The sequence below is a fragment of the Carassius carassius genome, chromosome 50, assembly GCF_963082965.1.
Source record: "Carassius carassius chromosome 50, fCarCar2.1, whole genome shotgun sequence".
NCBI classification, from domain to species: domain Eukaryota; kingdom Metazoa; phylum Chordata; class Actinopteri; order Cypriniformes; family Cyprinidae; genus Carassius; species Carassius carassius.
The window spans coordinates 9,479,321-9,496,295 of NC_081804.1; the positions used below are offsets into that span (position 1 = coordinate 9,479,321).

General features: G+C 37.8%; 2 protein-coding genes across 2 annotated transcripts; one reads left to right on the top strand and one right to left on the bottom strand.

Annotated features, from left to right (window-relative positions):
- Positions 1-1,937: 1,937 nt before the first annotated feature.
- On the top strand, positions 1,938-4,352 carry LOC132133264 (hyaluronan and proteoglycan link protein 3-like). Its single transcript, XM_059546068.1, has 4 exons — positions 1,938-2,139; positions 2,578-2,949; positions 3,198-3,500; positions 3,943-4,352. Exons 1-4 carry the CDS (start codon positions 2,019-2,021, stop codon positions 4,227-4,229), a joined length of 1,083 nt encoding a protein of 360 aa, XP_059402051.1. The 5' UTR covers positions 1,938-2,018; the 3' UTR covers positions 4,230-4,352.
- Positions 4,353-7,525: 3,173 nt separating this feature from the next.
- On the bottom strand, positions 7,526-13,382 carry LOC132133337 (aggrecan core protein-like). Its single transcript, XM_059546125.1, has 16 exons — positions 13,307-13,382; positions 12,845-13,228; positions 12,572-12,746; positions 12,111-12,238; positions 11,729-12,022; positions 11,188-11,481; positions 10,864-10,959; positions 10,507-10,800; positions 10,323-10,418; positions 9,224-10,225; positions 9,008-9,121; positions 8,426-8,584; positions 8,258-8,340; positions 8,009-8,153; positions 7,734-7,916; positions 7,526-7,611 (listed from the first exon to the last, which is right to left on the bottom strand). Exons 1-16 carry the CDS (start codon positions 13,380-13,382, stop codon positions 7,526-7,528), a joined length of 3,609 nt encoding a protein of 1,202 aa, XP_059402108.1.
- Positions 13,383-16,975: the final 3,593 nt, after the last annotated feature.

The following is a 16,975-nucleotide window of genomic DNA, read 5'->3' on the forward strand; positions in this document are numbered from 1 at the left end:
ATGCACAGTGCAGCTAATTAACATTTAAACACTTTAATTTTATCATATAATATTTTCTTGGGCAGGCTGCAGTACTGCGTCAGGAGAATTTAAAACATTTACAGCCAGCCATTTTGGGCTAACAGTACAATGTTCTCCCAAATGATAGCTGCCAAAATCATGCTTCTGTGAAGCCCACAGCTATTCAAAGGGCCTATAGGCGTTCCTTGCCTAAGGCGACGGCTTTCATCTTGGCTGTGGGGACTAATTGATGGGGATCTTCAAATGCATCACCAATGTTGTGAGCATCTGTGAGAGCCGATGTACATCTGCTCACCCTCATCTTTTAAAGTGTGCATAATGTAGTGATGTATGAAGAACAGCTCACGCAGGAGTTACTTTCATAGCAAGCAGCGTGCTGCTCGTTCATGTGAACAACACGATGTGGAATCCATGGGGGAAATCTATTGCCTTCAAGTGTCGATTTCTATTGAAATGACTGGATTTCGCCTGAGAAGATTCACTGAACAAAAGTAAATGTGACTGTGAAAGAGAAAGGGGCAAAGACGGTGTTGCAGTGTGGCACATTTTGGGGTCATAATACTGAGTGATGCTGTCAGTACAACGTCCTGGTCCCTCCAAAGGCCACCTAACAGTCTTTTCCTCCTTAAATATTGCGATTTAGATCTCACATCACCTGTAGTACTAAACAAGGAGAAAAGGTCCGAAATTTGGAGAAGAGATAAAAGACAGCTACTGGCTGCTGACAGAGAACATCAAACTTTTGAATCCCTGCTGGTCATGAGTAAGAGGAAATTTTCACATCTGCAAGGCTATGGATACTTTCCTCTGCTACTGACTTTGGAAAATTAGCACACTTTGTGGGTTTTCGCTGAGGAGAAGAGGAATTTCAACCACTGACTTTCCCATAGTAATCTTTTTTAATACTTCGGTCAAAGGTGGACAGTTATGTTTCTGGTGTGTAATTTCATAAGCAGTGATAATTTTTTGGTCATATTATTTACACATTATTACTTTACAATATATTTTTATTGTACAGATTTTAGAGTTTGTTTTCCACCTAAAAGGGCATCATTTATAACACTCTGTGCATTCGGAATGTAAAAGAAAAATCGTTATGTGACAATCTATTATTACCAACTGTGTTATTAGGCCAGGCAGCCTGTGAGGCCATTAAGAACTGTTGTTGTTTTTTTGTGACATACCCGCGTAACAAGAGACCTGGGTGGAATATATTCTCGCTGGCACCATAAACAGAGCTCCAGTTTCAGTTTTGGGAAATTATCAACACACCTTATGCTGTAAAATTATACCGTGATGATGGACGGCAGCCCTCGACTGCTTTGTAGACCCCAGAATTATTATTGTTCGCGAGCTGGAGAACTTCAAAGGGATGCCTAAGTGACGTCACCTCACGGACCCACAATCTTATTACAGAGAGAGAGAGAGAGAGAGAGAGAGAGAGAGAGAGAGAGAGAGAGAGATCTAGCTATTATACAGCAATTCGGACGATGAACAGTAGTTGTAGCAAAAGGAGCCTGAAAAAGTATTTTATATTGGTAAGTTGCGAAATGCTTTTATTATTTATTTAATGAATGTGCAAGTTAGCAGATTCTTTTGAATGCTACAAGTAATGCAACAACATCAAACGCTATCGGTTGTGACTTTAAATCTTTTTTTTGTAGCAATTTGATAACTTTTTTTTACTATTGAAGTAAAACTACTTTTTATGTTGCCTAATTCAATTGTATATAGCTAGTTGATCTTTGTTTCTTCAGTCGTTTAACCAGCAACTTCCTGCAGTTCTTGAAGTAAATATCTGATTACTATCTCGTTTATGGCGAGCAAATCAAACATTTTTTTTTAATAAATCAGATTTTAAAAGTGCTGAAGTTAAATATAGGCTATGTTGCGTTCAATTTGTTTGCTGAACTCCTTGCTTATCTTTACAGGTCTTGGGTTGTCTTAAAATTCAAGGACTGTTGGAAAGCAGTGGGAAAACGGGAAACACCGTGAATATGAGGATTCTCCGCCATCTGCTGGTGCTTTTAACGCTCCTGGTCCTCGGAAGCGGTGCACAGCGATTCTCCAATGGCTATTATTATCAGGATATAATTAATGGAAATGGCAATGGGGAGAGTATGTTTTATTTATGAGTTACTCATGTGTGCAAAATAACAAACCAGCAACCAAAAACTAGCATGCTTATAGGCTATTTGACATGTAGAATTTAACAAAATTCGATCTTGTGTCACCTTTCATTGACTATTTGGTTTTATATTTAAATTTATTTATATTTTAGTTGTTTAAAATTCCTGAACAAGGATATTTGTTATAAACTCAGTGGGAATTATATAGTTATATAGTATAAGTTTTATAGCCTAGCAATAATATAATAATATAGTTCAAATATAGCCTACATTTAGGATGGTTAAGACTTCACCAAAATCTGCTATTTCAAAGATATTTTACTTTTGCATAGTTCAACAAATAAACAAACAGTAAATCAAATAATAGTTTCTTTCTCTTTTTAAATATATTATTTATTTATTTACTTGCTTATTGGTCTTTTTTTAGTATATTTCCACAAGATCCGTCTTCACGTTGAGTCTCCTGAAACGTTAGTGTCGGCTGTTCAGGGGAGTAACGTCACACTGCCGTGTCATTACCGCTACGAGCCGGCGCTCAGCGAGCCCCGCAAAACAAGGGTCAAGTGGTTCCTGCAACCCCTGAGCGGCGAGGAACGGGAGCGTGACGTCATGGTTGCCATCGGCACGCGTCACCGGAGTTACGGAGACTTTAAAGGACGCGTGCGGCTCCGCCGAAGCGCCCCTGGCGATGTGTCCCTCGTCATCAACCCGCTACAGTCCGACGATATCGGCCGTTACCGGTGTGAAATTATCGATGGTCTCGAGGACGAGAGCGTGACAGTGCATCTTAAGATTCGAGGTGCTTATTGTATTAATATTGTATTTTATATAGTATCTACTGTATATAAAAAATAATATTATCAATTAATTTTCTAACTGCTATTACCAATTCCAAATTTTATGTATAGCTATTTGTACTGTATTTATTTATTATGTAATTTATTCCCAAACATATTGGCAAACCCTAATTATATGTAATCTTTTATCTTTAACAAATTTTGTTGATCTTACGTGTATTCAGTGGTGTTTTGTGCTCGTTCTCCACAGGTGTGGTGTTCCCCTATCACTCCTCTAGGGGGCGCTATCTGATGAACTTTCATGAGGCTAAGGAGGCATGTGAGAAACAGGATGCACACCTGGCTACCTTTGAGCAGCTCTACGCTGCATGGGAGGAAGGGCTGGACTGGTGTAACGCTGGGTGGCTCATGGATGGGACGGCCCAATATCCCGTCGTAGTGCCGCGAGAGGCTTGTGGTGGCACCGACCTGGCACCTGGTGTACGGAGCTACGGCGTTCGAGACAGAAGTCTGGACCGGTTTGATGCATTCTGCTTCACTTCGTCCATTAGAGGTAATAATGTTTGTATATATTTAGTGGTTTTATTATACCCTCATATAACTCCATCCAGTCCTGGTTTACGCTGGTTTGTTTACATGAAATTTTGTCAGACAAATATTTACAATTTTCCATAGTTTCCATTTTTAAATCAAACAAAGATAGGATACAGTACATGTGGCTGCAATTGCTGGTAAATTCTGCAAAATTTTCTTATTTTAAAAATATAAGTTGAGGATGACAAGTGGGATGAACCTGCCAACGAGGATTAAAAATGGCCTTCTTCCTTGTTTTAATCAGTCATGCATATGTTTTAAAGCTGTTTGCCTTGATGTGCCAGTTGTATTTTGTTACCTTGGATCAATTATTGGCATTCATTTCTGAGATTAAGTCACATTTATATTTAAGTCACCAAATTTGATGTGACAAGTTACCTTATGTCTTTCTTCAATGTCAGGAGAGGTCTACTTCTTGCAACATCCCATCAAACTAAATTTCACAAAGGCAGCAGAGGCCTGTCAGAATGATGGAGGCCGGATTGCTAAAGTTGGCCAGTTATACGCAGCCTGGACGTTTGTGGGATTGGACCAATGTGATGCGGGCTGGTTGGCTGATGGTAGTGTACGTTACCCAATCATCCAACCCAGGATGAACTGTGGTACATCAGAACCAGGGGTGCGCAGCTTTGGCTTTCCTCCGAAACATTTAAAACATGGCGTATATTGCTACAAAGTCCACTGGTAAAATGTACAATTTATTTCAAATTTATAAACACTTCTGTGGAAACCACAGTGAACAATACTTTTTTTTCTATACTACTGATATTCAATTTGTAATAACATGTCTTTTATTATGTCTTGATTTGATATGTCTTGGAATTCCTACCAAATTTACACGACAAAGGCGGCACAGAGGCGCTTCTGAAGTGGCATTTAGGTTTCTTTACACAAACTGTTTAATGCTACTCAGAGGTAGCATGAATGCATTTACACAGCAAATACAACTATGTTTTCATATTAGAGGCAGTGGTGGGTCAGAACTGGCTTAATTTAGTCTGGTTTTTATGCAACATTATGTCTTCAAACTAAATTTTGAGTAGGCACAGAGCAGCCTTAACTCAGCTGTGTAAAGTTGCCTTAAAATTTTCTATTGTGTTGTAAAACTAAAATGTCAAGTGCTAATTTAGATATTTACACTTAAAATTCAAAAAAAAAAAAAAAGGTTTAAACTAACTGTGTGGTCATTACATTTTATACAGCATGTACAGTTCTACAATGTGTTTTTTTAGGGCTAAAGCCTGAAATTGGTGGTGGGTCATATTTTAAAGTCTTTTATAATCTGATTGCTTGTATTATGTAGCATTTTAATGCAAATAATCAGTTAGTCTTATTATAGGTATCTTATTTGTATGCATGACTTCTTACTATTATCTGAGACGTCAACGTCATCTAAAAAGCCAGATTTCCTGTCAATAAATAGTTTTTCCCAACAACATTTCTGAATATGTTTACCAAAGTCAGACTGCCCACTGAATCACCTAGACAGTGCCTGTTTGTCTTTATGAAACAAGTCAGCCTTGCCTTGCGTGAGTTTCTTATCCTGACCAGCAGGGGGCGCGCCTAATTGAGTCAGCGGGATCCCGCGTCAAAGAAGTGAACAGCAACAACACTCGGTTCAAAAAGCAATCCAACATCCTTTATGCCTGTGTCACCGAGTTTATCTTTAGTGTTAAGCCAAATATGGGGGGAGGTGGGGTATGATTAACCCACCTTTTCCCACAGCATTTAATGATCATTTGTCGACAAAGATGTACCGTATTTATTTACACATAGACTGTAGTATTTACACCTGCTTCCTAAACATGGATTTTAGGCGGGGGAGGAATAGTAGCGCATGAAAAGACAGCAGTGTTTCTCAGCCTGGCTTTTCCCCCCAGCTAATTGCACATAAAGATACACAAGTGTTAGGTAAGAGAGGTATATTTATGAGCTTTTGGGTTTTTCTTTTCCCTTGAGAAAATGTCATGAAGTAGGCACTGTTTTGTTTGCCGTGTAATTGAGTTCGTGGATGTTGAGTAAAGTTGGGTCATGTTCACATGAACTGTCCTTTTTTTGACCTGTCTCTGGACAATATACGCTTGATACTATGTATGTAGGACATTAAAGACTCCGTATACAGTGTAAATACATACAGTGGCCCCAAAACGTATTGCATCGTTTGTTGCAGATGCCACATGATTAGATTATTTTCTATCTTAAGCAGTGATGCACTTGTCCAAACACTATTTGGGTGCACAATGTACATCATGAAAATATAATAGAATCTCTAAATTTATGATTTTTTTTTTCAGCCCTGGAAGCAATAAAAAAAAAAAAAGTAAATTTTTTTGAAAAAAAAAATGGAAATTTGTGTTGATTTTGCTATTGTCTCCACAGAATCTCCGACTAGTTTGTTTATCACAATTTACAAATAATTGAAAATCTCATGGACATGTGATGGAAATGTATTGGTCAGGTTGTGGGAACCCTGGACAGAGTAAACATTTAACAATCGGGTGAAATTACTGTTTGTTCTGTATATTGACTTAATAGAGTTCTAAGCATAAGTTTCTCTTAACATTTCTTCTCTTTCTCTCACATAAACTCACCATACATCCACTTAAATGTGAAGAGTGTGGTTTTTTTTTTATGTAAAAATGCTTTCCATCCCAGTTAAACATGGAGAAAGAACTACAAGTAAGTCATTTTTATGTTTGTTTCCCAGAACAGTGAACACAGTAGGTTATATTATAGCTTAAGTATGTTATGGAGGCCAAGCCAAATCATATGAGCTAGTGAATTAACAAATCATTCTAATCCGAGTAAACAATTTTTATGCTACGCCAGTTGACCTAGAATCGGAAGTAAAAAGCTGGGGAATATATCTTTCACAGTTTCACAGAGATACAACTAGACTTTTAAAATACAACAAACAACAAAACAATTAAAAAAAGATACATCTTAATTAAATTATTTGAAAGACTAATGTACTTAAATGTAATTGTGTCCAGCTGTGGTCATTAAAGCCTTTTGTCTTGTTCTGAATTTTAGTGTTACCCAGAGCTACACAGACAATATTACCTTTGTGCTATCTAATGTACAGTTGTTTCTGGACATTGTCCCACTTCGCATACTGTCTGCCCTAAATAGTAAGCCAGATAATTATTTTTTTACATCCCAAAACATAATATGGAACAGGAAAAATGGCCCAATAGTGTTATTGTGTTTCTACATATTCAAAAATGTGCATTTTCCAATCATCAGTAAAGTACATTAAGTATGAAATAAGGTGTGCAAATTGGGAGGGTGGCATTGGGGGATTCTAGAAGCTATGTTCGTATAATTATATACAACCTATACTGTTGCTGCAGTATGTATACTGTGCAGAATATGCAAATTTTATTGGCGACACTCATATACAGACTAATAGGTAATGTGATGGTCATGTCAATACCTACCATTGCACAATTTTTTCTTTACAAAAGTAAATGAAGTTCTAAAGTATTAAGTTAGTATTCCATTCCGAACATAGCCACAGATCATAGTTTGTATTGTGCAAATTGTTAGTGGGAAAGTGGAAAAATGTTCACACAAGTAAGCATTAGCATCGCCTTGTGGCCTGGAGGAAACATTTAAATACTTTCATGTATGGTAAAGTAGATTCCTGTGCTTTGCTTTTATTTTAGGGAGTAAGTGGTGCTTTTGTAATTATTAAAGTGAAAACTCAAGGGGCGCTCTGTGCAATTTAGTCTATTCATTTTAGATTGTAATATCTCTTGTGGCCCAGAAGTTATGTACTAAAAAGTGGGAGGAATAAAATCCTATTTAAATAAACCCAGATATCTTTCTTTACTCCAAAACTTAGCTCTGAGTAGCACTTGTAAACCAATCAGCCAGATGGACTAAGTAAAATTTGTCATTACATAAGTTCTTCCCTTGTCTTTTTTTTGTCTTAATTAATAACAGTCCTCTGGATGTTTTGAAGTGTGTTTTTTGTCTTGTTTAGAGCCCCTTTATCCACATCCGACTGTTGACTGCTTTAGGATGTGTCTTGATGGATCTTTTCCAGAGCCTGTCAATTGTTTTGCCTGTTGAGGGAGTTAATAACATTGACACAAAATGTTTGTTGACTTTGAAGTTGGAACTTTACTTTACTCTATGAAGCATAACATAGTAACTTTGTCCTCTAGTGTGAGTGGCATATGCTTACCTTCTATACATTCCACTTTAGGCTTCTGCCACTGACCGTCAGGTAAGCAACGCACCACTGAAAGGTGGCGCTGTGTGAATCCACTGTCACACTGGTATCGAATGATGGAATTAACAGGGTAGCGATCTTTGCTGTTGCCTAACATCCGGGCATTCTTCACTTCAGGAGGTGATGAACATGTGACTACAATAAAAAGAGTCAAAATGGCAAAAAAAACATTTATCTTCATTAAAACTGACTTGGTTCTGAAGTTAATGTCTGTCACCTCTTCTTACCAGGTCCACTCTTGCAAGTAAAAGGAAGATGATAGTTGCAGGGTACATCATTCCACCGGCCATCCTCGTGCCATATCATAACAACACAGTCTTCTCCGGTGCTAAAGTTATTGTCTGGCTGATTGGGTCTCCAGTTTTCATATTCCTGTAGAGAAAGTAGCACTGGTTGAAATAATGACATATTACTGATGCCTCACAACACAGTCATCACTCAATTTGGAAAAAAATCTCAGAGGAAGGTGGTCTCACCAAAGGGCTTCCATCTGTCCAGCGAAACTGATTTTGCACATCGATGTCATTTAGTCCAATCCACTGATAGTCATGAACTTGAGCTAGGTGGTTTAGAAATGTATAAGCACTTTTATTTAGATAAACAAGCAGGTATATGTATTTTATTAGAAATCAGATTAAACGCACTTTTTACAAACTCTTGTTCTTCTTGGGAGGATATGCTAACCAAGTGAGAGTTTAGCTTTTGACAGTGCTGCTCAGCACTGGTCCAGGTCTCACGCTCATCAAAATGGATATAACAGCTACCCATGAACTCCATCCACCCCTCAGCACATCCCTGTACCGCTGATTAAACAGAAGAGACAAGGAATTTTACTAGATTTTATTATGTGTTCTTTAAGGGGTGGCTAGTTACAGAAGACTAACAAGACAGACAGACTGCATTCTAATTCACAGGGTCCCTATGCAGTTTGCTTTCCTACACACTGAGCAGGGTATATCTGTGTACTTTACTTGGCAAAATTAGTTCCTTTCAAATGACCTAGTAAATCGTTATTTGTATGTGCGCCCTATTTTTACGGTTTCATATAAGAATATCAAAAACCCTGTGAAGTGCAGTTTGATTATACCCTTACTTGCCGATAGGAAGTAACAAGGCAGTAAGACAAAGGTGGGTAAAACTGTCCTTCAGTCACAATAAATACATTGCATGATGGTATGTTTGTGGTCAGTAATTTTTTAATGCTCATTCTTTGCCTTTTCACTTACGTGTTGAGCAGTTTTCCCCACTGAATCCTGAATGACACTGACATACTGCAATGCCCTCTTGTAGAGAGCATAAACCTTGACCACAGGGGTTTGGATCACAGGGATTAGCAGAAGCTGCCAAAGACAGACATGTTCATCTTAATTAAAAATTGTAAAATGTATGTTGTTGTACCCCAGTTGAATAACATCAAAATGAAAGTTTTGTTCAGTTATTACCATGAGTAACAGATTGCTCTTCCATAGCTTTTGGTGTCTGTAGAGAAGCTGAAGAAGTAGTGAATATAGAGGTGGTGGGTGGTGTTGTGTTTAGTGGTGACTGATCAGTCACATCAAATGCCTCTGTGATGACATTAAGTTGCTCATATCTTTCTGGTATGAGATCAATGGTTTCATTGGCACTCCAATTATCTTTATATAAAGTACTATTAGAAAGGGATATGGAGAGGTCTTTTTCTTGACTACTGCCCTCTCCACTGATCTCCACTGATCCACGACCCTGTTCTGTTCCGATTGTAGGCCTAAATGTCAACTCGACCTCATCGTCCGTTAGAATGAAAATCTTTTCATCTTGACTATGAATGAGGCCAGATACCTCACCTGAAGGATGACTGAGATAAACTGAATCTCCAGAAGCAGAGCCATATCCAAAGTCAGAAGTAGAGCCAGATCCAAAGATGATGGTACCAGATCCAAATCCAGAGGTAGAGCCAGATCCAAGAGCAGAGCCGAAACCACTAACATCAGTCAAGTCAAATGGAGAAATGCCAGACAATTCCTGTTCTCCAGAAGGTATTGAAGTCAGATCAATAATTTCTGTGTTTATAAAAGACACGCCAAAGAAGCCACTAATTCCACTGCCAAGTCCTAATGGAAGGCCACTAGCTCCACTTTGTTCATGAAAGTGTCCAGACTCCTCTACAGATTTTTGGTCTCCTGATTCTATTCCTGAAGTAATGATAACACCACTGCCACTACCTTCTCTTACCTCCAAAGCACTGCCTGAGGCAGAAGTCTGCCACATGATTGGATCTGCACCTTCTTGGTACTTCAGAAGGTGACTTGATTCATCGCCACTTTGGCCAGAACCGGATATGCTCCCACTGGGTATGCCACTCCCTGACATGTAACCGGAACTGGAATCATGATTGCCTGAGCCTGAGCCTGATCCTGATCCAGATCCAGACAGGTCCTCAAACCAGCAAGTGACAATTGGATGAACTGTAACACGAATTACAGAAAGTTGGCATGCTTAAATAAGACAGTTATGCTATAAAGATTAGCAGTAGCAAGTGGCAATATCCAACATATCTCATACCAGGTCTAAGCAGCTCTGTTATGTCCGTCATGTTAAGATCCATCCCCATCCTTGTAGCATTCAACATATCTTCATCAAGCAGTATAGACAGATTGGCTGAAAAATAAACAATAATCTCTAAAATCTACATCCATTTTTCCCTTTCATTGCAAACTCATAAATACAGGCTTAAAAGTTTCTATACCTTTGATGCAATATGCATCATATCTGGAATATGGGTTCGGGAAGCCTGTTTGATTTGGTTGTGCATAAATAGTGTGCACTCCTGTCTCGTTTTCACCACAACCAAAGCCTTGTTTGCGGACAGGATAGCGGACACTGCGATCAGAGAGCCAGCCGGGACTGCACTTGTGGAAACCCTGATTCCATGCGGCGTAGAGTTCTCTAGTTGAAGCAAGCGTAGAACCCAGTTTTCTGCAATGGTCAACAGCTTCATAATATGTGAAGCCTGCTAATGAACTCACATGGAATATCTCCCCTAAGGGATAGAGACCAAACAGTGAGATCATAGATGATTAAATAAAAGTGTTCATCATTATGCCATGAACTATTTCCTCAAAATTTGAATTAATGTCCTCAAAGGTGTAACCATAGCGTCTGGAGTTAGCAGGATAGTGGAATATCACTCCCTTAGTTTCTAGGGTAAAGAAAGATTTGGCCATATTTAAACTGTACTGTTTGCACATGGGATTAATATCTGCTTTGAAAATTAGTTGAGACACCTTTTATTTTGTCCCTGTAACTCTTGCAGATCCTTGTTTTGGTTTAACTACTTTGGCTCAGTTACCTTCAATGGTGTGTGGGCTTTTACACTGCTAATTTCATGTGGCTATGTTGTACACTGGATCCAGTTTAGTTTACTTACTTGCAGTGACATTGTCCATGGGAATCTCATATCCCAGGTAAGGCAGAGCTGTGGCCACATTGATGATGTCCTCCTCAACCTCAGTTATGTTGGGAGGTAGAGGTAGAGGACTTTCCGTGCTTGTGGTGTTAAGAAGCTCTGTCACTAGCTGGCCACGGACCTCCATTTCTGTGGTCATCTCTTCAGTATAGTCTGAAGGGCTTGAGGTGACTGTAGCCACAGTGAACATGGAATCCGTTGTAGTGTCTAATTCAGGAAATGGTGAGGTCTTTGTTAAAACCTTATCTTCTTTTTCTGAAAAATAATTAATAGAAAGCTTGTGAGAATTGACAGTCTTTTGAATCATAAGAGGATACAGACTTTGTTGAATGTCAAAGTTTGGAACAACAAAATGGTGAATAAATAAGTTTTTCCTTTTTGAGTTTCTGTTTTTTAGTTACATTATGATATGATTGTTGAGGTTGTTGTCTTGAGGTGTGTAAATGTGAAGTGATTTAGTAAACAAAGTACAAAAAATATGATTTAGATTCTCTGTGCTTACCTACATAACAGATTGCATCATAGTGGGAGTCTGGGTATGGATAACCAGTCTGATTAGGAAACAGGTAAACTGTTCGCACTCCCAAAAGCCCCCCACCACACTGGGGACGAGCAATGTTAATGGGGTACCGCACACTCCTGTCTGCTAGCCAACCAGCATTGCACACATCCATCCCAGCCTTCCATGCTAGGTAGAGTTGCCCTGTGGTGGCCAACTGGGCTCCCAACTTTGCACACTGGTCTTCAGCCTCTGCAAAGGTAAACTTCTCCACAGACATAGAGTAGAACACACTGCCTGGGTGATGAGGAGAATCCATAAAGTAAAACACAGCAAAAATGCACCAGTTGGTTACATTACAATTTGAAAACAATGCCTGAAGTACCTGACATTTTCTCTGCAAAACAGTACACGTCATAGGTCTCACTGATGTCTCTTACTCCATATGTTCGTACCCCTGGGAAATTTTCTTTGTCTCCGTAGCAGAGCTCCCTTGGCTCATGAATGGGATACCTATGGAGAATTGTATAGAATTTACTTGAGTAATTTACTAAATGTTTATTAACAACATTACTATATAAATACATACATAAATAAATAAATAAATTAATATATATATAATATATATATATATATATATATATATATATATATATATATAAATATATATATATATAAAATGATATATATATCATTACTAAATGTTTATAAATGTTTATAAATATATTTATATTGTTTCCATTGTATTTACTTTATTCCATTGTTCTCTACACCTGCTTGTAACCACCCATGTTTGTGAGTGGCATTTATTTATATTGTGATTAGACATTGACCTTTTCACATTACCTCACAGTTTGATCTGAAAGCCAACCAGCATCACACTGATGGTATCCATCATCATAGGCAGCTTGCAACTGTGCAGGAGTTGCAATAACAGCACTGTTCTGGATGCAGGCTGCCTTTGCCATCTCAAATGTCAAGGTATATCGGGTAGATATTGCTCGGTAATGAAACACAATGCCTGTGAATATTTGAACATTTTATTTAATTCTCACTTTCAGTTATTTATATGTTTAATGATTGTGATTTTGAATTTTGTCCAAACAGATTGTGCATTACCTTGAACTTGCATTTCTACAGAATCATAGTTATCTTCAATCCCCTTCATGACCTCACAGCGGTAGGTACCAGAGTCACTGGAGTGGAGTTCTGAGATCTCAATGGTAGCGTCAGTCGGCACCATGGGGTAGTTTGTCATATGAACCCGGTCCATGTAGTCTGTCTCAACCTGCACCAGGCCCCCGCTTGCAATGAGAATATGAGATATACTGCCCTTGTAGATGTAGCTCCACTTAATATGGTGGGACAGTGGGGCAATAGTTGGGGCGCGAGGGTCCTGGACAGTGTTGTCCTGAAAGTAGCAAGGTATGACCATGCTTTCTCCTAATAGGGGACGCAGTGGCTGTTTCACAGGGATGCTCACACTGAGGGTGCTGTCCTGATCTGTAAAACATAATGTTATTTTGAAATTCTTTATCACTTAAAAGCAGTAAAACTTGGCAATCTAAAAAGTTCACCTACCAGCCATGTCTCCGAAAAAGATCATGCCAGAAATAGCATGGATGCATGCGTACAGCAGGAGCCAAATCAAAGACATGTTTCACCTTAGAAAATATAGAATAACAGTGGATGGTTTATATTATTATATATATATAGTACCACACACATTTGACTAATATTCGACAGTGATGCATCGAACTAAATCCTAAGCTGCTAAAACAATATAGACTGTCAGAAAAAAATGTGCAACTGTACTTTTAGGGGTTGTCACTGAGATAGTGCAAGGTAGGGTGGGCAATTTTGGGAAGGCTAGCAATAGCAAGCTAGCTTTGAAAGCAAGATCCCACTCTTTTTCTGCATAATCACTCTGCAAAGCCGCACCTCCTCCAAAACACTTGAAAGAGCATCTAACCTGCCTTTAAAGGCTCCACTTGGTTTCTAATACCCCTAAAAAGTGCATATTAGAAAATTAGAGAAGGTGTTAAATAAGGTACACAGATGTCCCTTTAAGAGTACTACTCTAGTACCAAGCTTTTGTACCTGTAGTGGAATAGAATATAGGGCACGCTGGACTGAGAAAATCACTCAAGCCATTCCAGAGGGACTTTCTTCCTGTTACCAAGGCTATACACAGCCTGGCTGAGTTACTGTACTCCTGGTGGAAATTTGGAATAGATTGGAAACATGACGTCATTAATTCACTCTTTTTCTCTCTGTCTGTCTCTAAAGAAGAATAGTTCACAGTTTGAGCCACAGGAAATGTTCTGGGCATGGTAAGTTGAATGTTAAGTAGTGTTTACTGTGAAATCTGCTGGGGGGAAAATTATATATTTCCCTCTATGATTTATACTGTAATTGCTAAAGTTCAGTTTGATAATGAACACAGTGCATCATTCACTACTTTGCTTAAATTTTTCCCTCTTGGCTATTGCTCAGGTTTTCTGAATCAAGCTGTTTTAAATGCACTGAGTGACTGTAGGAGACCTCCATCTTGGCACAGCTCTGAAGTAGCTTTTTATCTCCCACCTCTAATGCCTTGCTTACTTCTGTTTTACTGGTTTATATGCCAGTAGGATCTGAAGTAAGAACAAAAGACCACTTCCTATACAAGGAAATGAGAGCTTAAACATGCTTTAGCTGCAAAAAAATAAAAAATAAATAAAAATTAGGCCTATATGTCATACTTTTATTTCTATTTTCAATAGATTCTTTGCAGAAAATATGTTTTCCACATCACACACACCATCTCACATGCAAATAGGTAGTGTTAGGTGAAAAGTGCCTCATTCAACATATGCTTGATAGATGGAAATATGTTAACTCAACTGTCTGAGGCTAGTCATGGAGGATCTCCTCTGTCATGAAGTCCAGAAGAATAAATATCTGACAGTGTATAAATCGTGACAATTTTTTTTAAAACCAAAATGAACGACTGCATTTTATAAAAAGGGAAGACAAATGATTTCTTTATAAAGTATATCTGCCTACTAGTTTCAGTTCTAGTCTTATAACTTTAAAATGACCAGTCACATGTGCCTTTCAAATGCTGTTTAAAAAATGCAACTTGATGTCTATGGTTATATTCTGGTCTTGTCAAGAAAGGGTGGAGAGAGAGAGGACTTCCACAGTATCTCCATTCTGCCAGTGTGGTATGTTGTCTTCCCATCAGGCACAGGCCAGTAAACAGAGTTCTGTTTCTGCTGTGGTCTGTGCTCATGGACGCAGACCTGCATTAAAGCCAATGTAAACACTCTGCTGTATTCCACTGGACGCCCTAAATCACCAAAAACCCAAGAGAGTCACAGGACAAGAACACTGTCCACATTCAACACACAGAGTGGCAGGTAACTTAGTCTAGTACTGTGATATGGTATGGTGAAAGTATATATGTTAATACATGGACAAACTACTTGTAATCTGTAGGCATGCATTTGGTCATAGTTCATGACCAGTAGGCACACTTGCAATCATTTTAGTAAGGTAGCTTTATCTATAATACAACTAGCCCAGCCATATCAGGAGAATTTTACATCCAAGATGAAAAGTAAAAAAAAAAAAAGCTATTTAAACTTAATTAACTGCAACATTATATTGCATTGAAATTGTATACAAAAAGAAGCAAAGGCTTTTACATTCACTTACTCATTCACCCAAATTTCCACACTTCAGTGTAATTACATTCCCCCAAATTAGAAGAGTAGATGCCAACTCAAATTAAAAAGCAAGTATGCCAGTATAATACTAGTTAAATAATAATACATTAATAAAACATATCCATTCCATCTGTGCATCCAGTTTTAATTTGATTGTTGAATTATTTCATGATTCTAATGAATATTCTTTATGAATACTGAATATTAATATTAATAAAATAATAGATTTTATAGAAAATAATAATATTAAAATAACAGAATATTAGAGTTGCTACTGTATAGTCATGTAACCAATAAAATTAAATATTATATTTCTAAACTTAATAGACAAATAAATAAAAAATATGATGTGCATAGATATACCTAATAATGCATTTGGTAGCATTCAAGCCATATTATAACAACAATAAATAATTTTATTATTATAAAAAAAAAAAAAACTTACCAAACTTTTAATGCTTGCTTGTCTTGTTTTTTTGCAATGTCCTTGTGTCTTGCATTAATCTGTCGATTGGGAAATGTCTAAAATCCACTGTTTTTGGACTGCTTGCCTCTTCCCTCAGTCAGGAGCAGAAAGGGATCTAATTCAAATTGGGCACAAGTTTAGCAAAGTGAGCAGGAGAGAGAAACAGAAAAGGGGAGGCAGAGAGCTATTGAGTGCCACTGAGTGGCATTTTGAATGTTCAAATCACAATGTTAGACTGGGGTTGATCGGGGTTGATTGACACATGATTTAGTTCTGGGCTGTAATAAGGTGCTGTCACAAAAAAGAAAAAAAATGTCCTCTTTGATTGGAAAGCATTGATTCTATAAATACATTAAAAGCTCGAAAAGTGAGTATAAACTTCTTCTCAGTTAAAAATGTTAATAAAAGGATTCAAAGAGATATTTATATCAATGATAGTTAATAGATATGGGAGTCTGTTATATTTTGATATATATTTGCATATAATATATGCATATTGAAAAAATGTATTGGCATTGAATCTGTCTTTGTTTTTAATTTTCATATAATTTCATTTTTTTATATGCAACTAGTTGGTTTATCTTAATGTTTGTTTAATCTGAGATATTCAACAAAAAATGTAAATTGTACCAACCAACCCCAGTTTTCCCTATAATACATTTTTCATTCCGGTATTTTAGATCCCTAATATTTTCTAATTATGTCCTTTTAATTCGCTTTTTAATTTAACTCCACTAGAAACCAGAAGAGGTCATAGGGGTCATTGCTTTCTTGCTTCATGTTTGTTTACAGTTAGAGTAGTGAATATCATAAGATGTGCATTGTTTATTCGTCTTCATCGGTGGTGTGTAAATATCGGTCTGTGCTTCAGTTTCCTGTTCAGTACAGGTTTTATAACTCTATTGTGGCCCTTTAGTGTGGTAGAGACACTGGTGAATCTTGCAAGAATCTCTCAACCAAATATCAGTCTACAGTACGTCTGATGGTGCTGGAATTTCACAGTTCAAGCCTTAAAGTGATGACCCTCCAACAGAAGCTGCTTTTCCGCACATTTTCCTTTCCTTATACAGT

Excerpts from the sequence above, each read along its gene's own strand:
- LOC132133264 (XM_059546068.1), top strand. The coding sequence starts at position 2,019 with ATGAGGATTCTCCGCCATCTGCTGGTGCTTTTAACGCTCCTGGTCCTC. Across the intron at positions 2,140-2,577 it reads TGGAAATGGCAATGGGGAGA|TATATTTCCACAAGATCCGT; the intron begins GTATGTTTTATT and ends GTCTTTTTTTAG. Across the intron at positions 3,501-3,942 it reads CTTCACTTCGTCCATTAGAG|GAGAGGTCTACTTCTTGCAA; the intron begins GTAATAATGTTT and ends CTTCAATGTCAG.
- LOC132133337 (XM_059546125.1), bottom strand. The coding sequence starts at position 13,382 with ATGTCTTTGATTTGGCTCCTGCTGTACGCATGCATCCATGCTATTTCT. Across the intron at positions 12,023-12,110 it reads TTTTGCAGAGAAAATGTCAG|GCAGTGTGTTCTACTCTATG; the intron begins GTACTTCAGGCA and ends CTCATCACCCAG. Across the intron at positions 8,341-8,425 it reads AGAACAAGAGTTTGTAAAAA|CTCAAGTTCATGACTATCAG; the intron begins GTGCGTTTAATC and ends TAAACCACCTAG.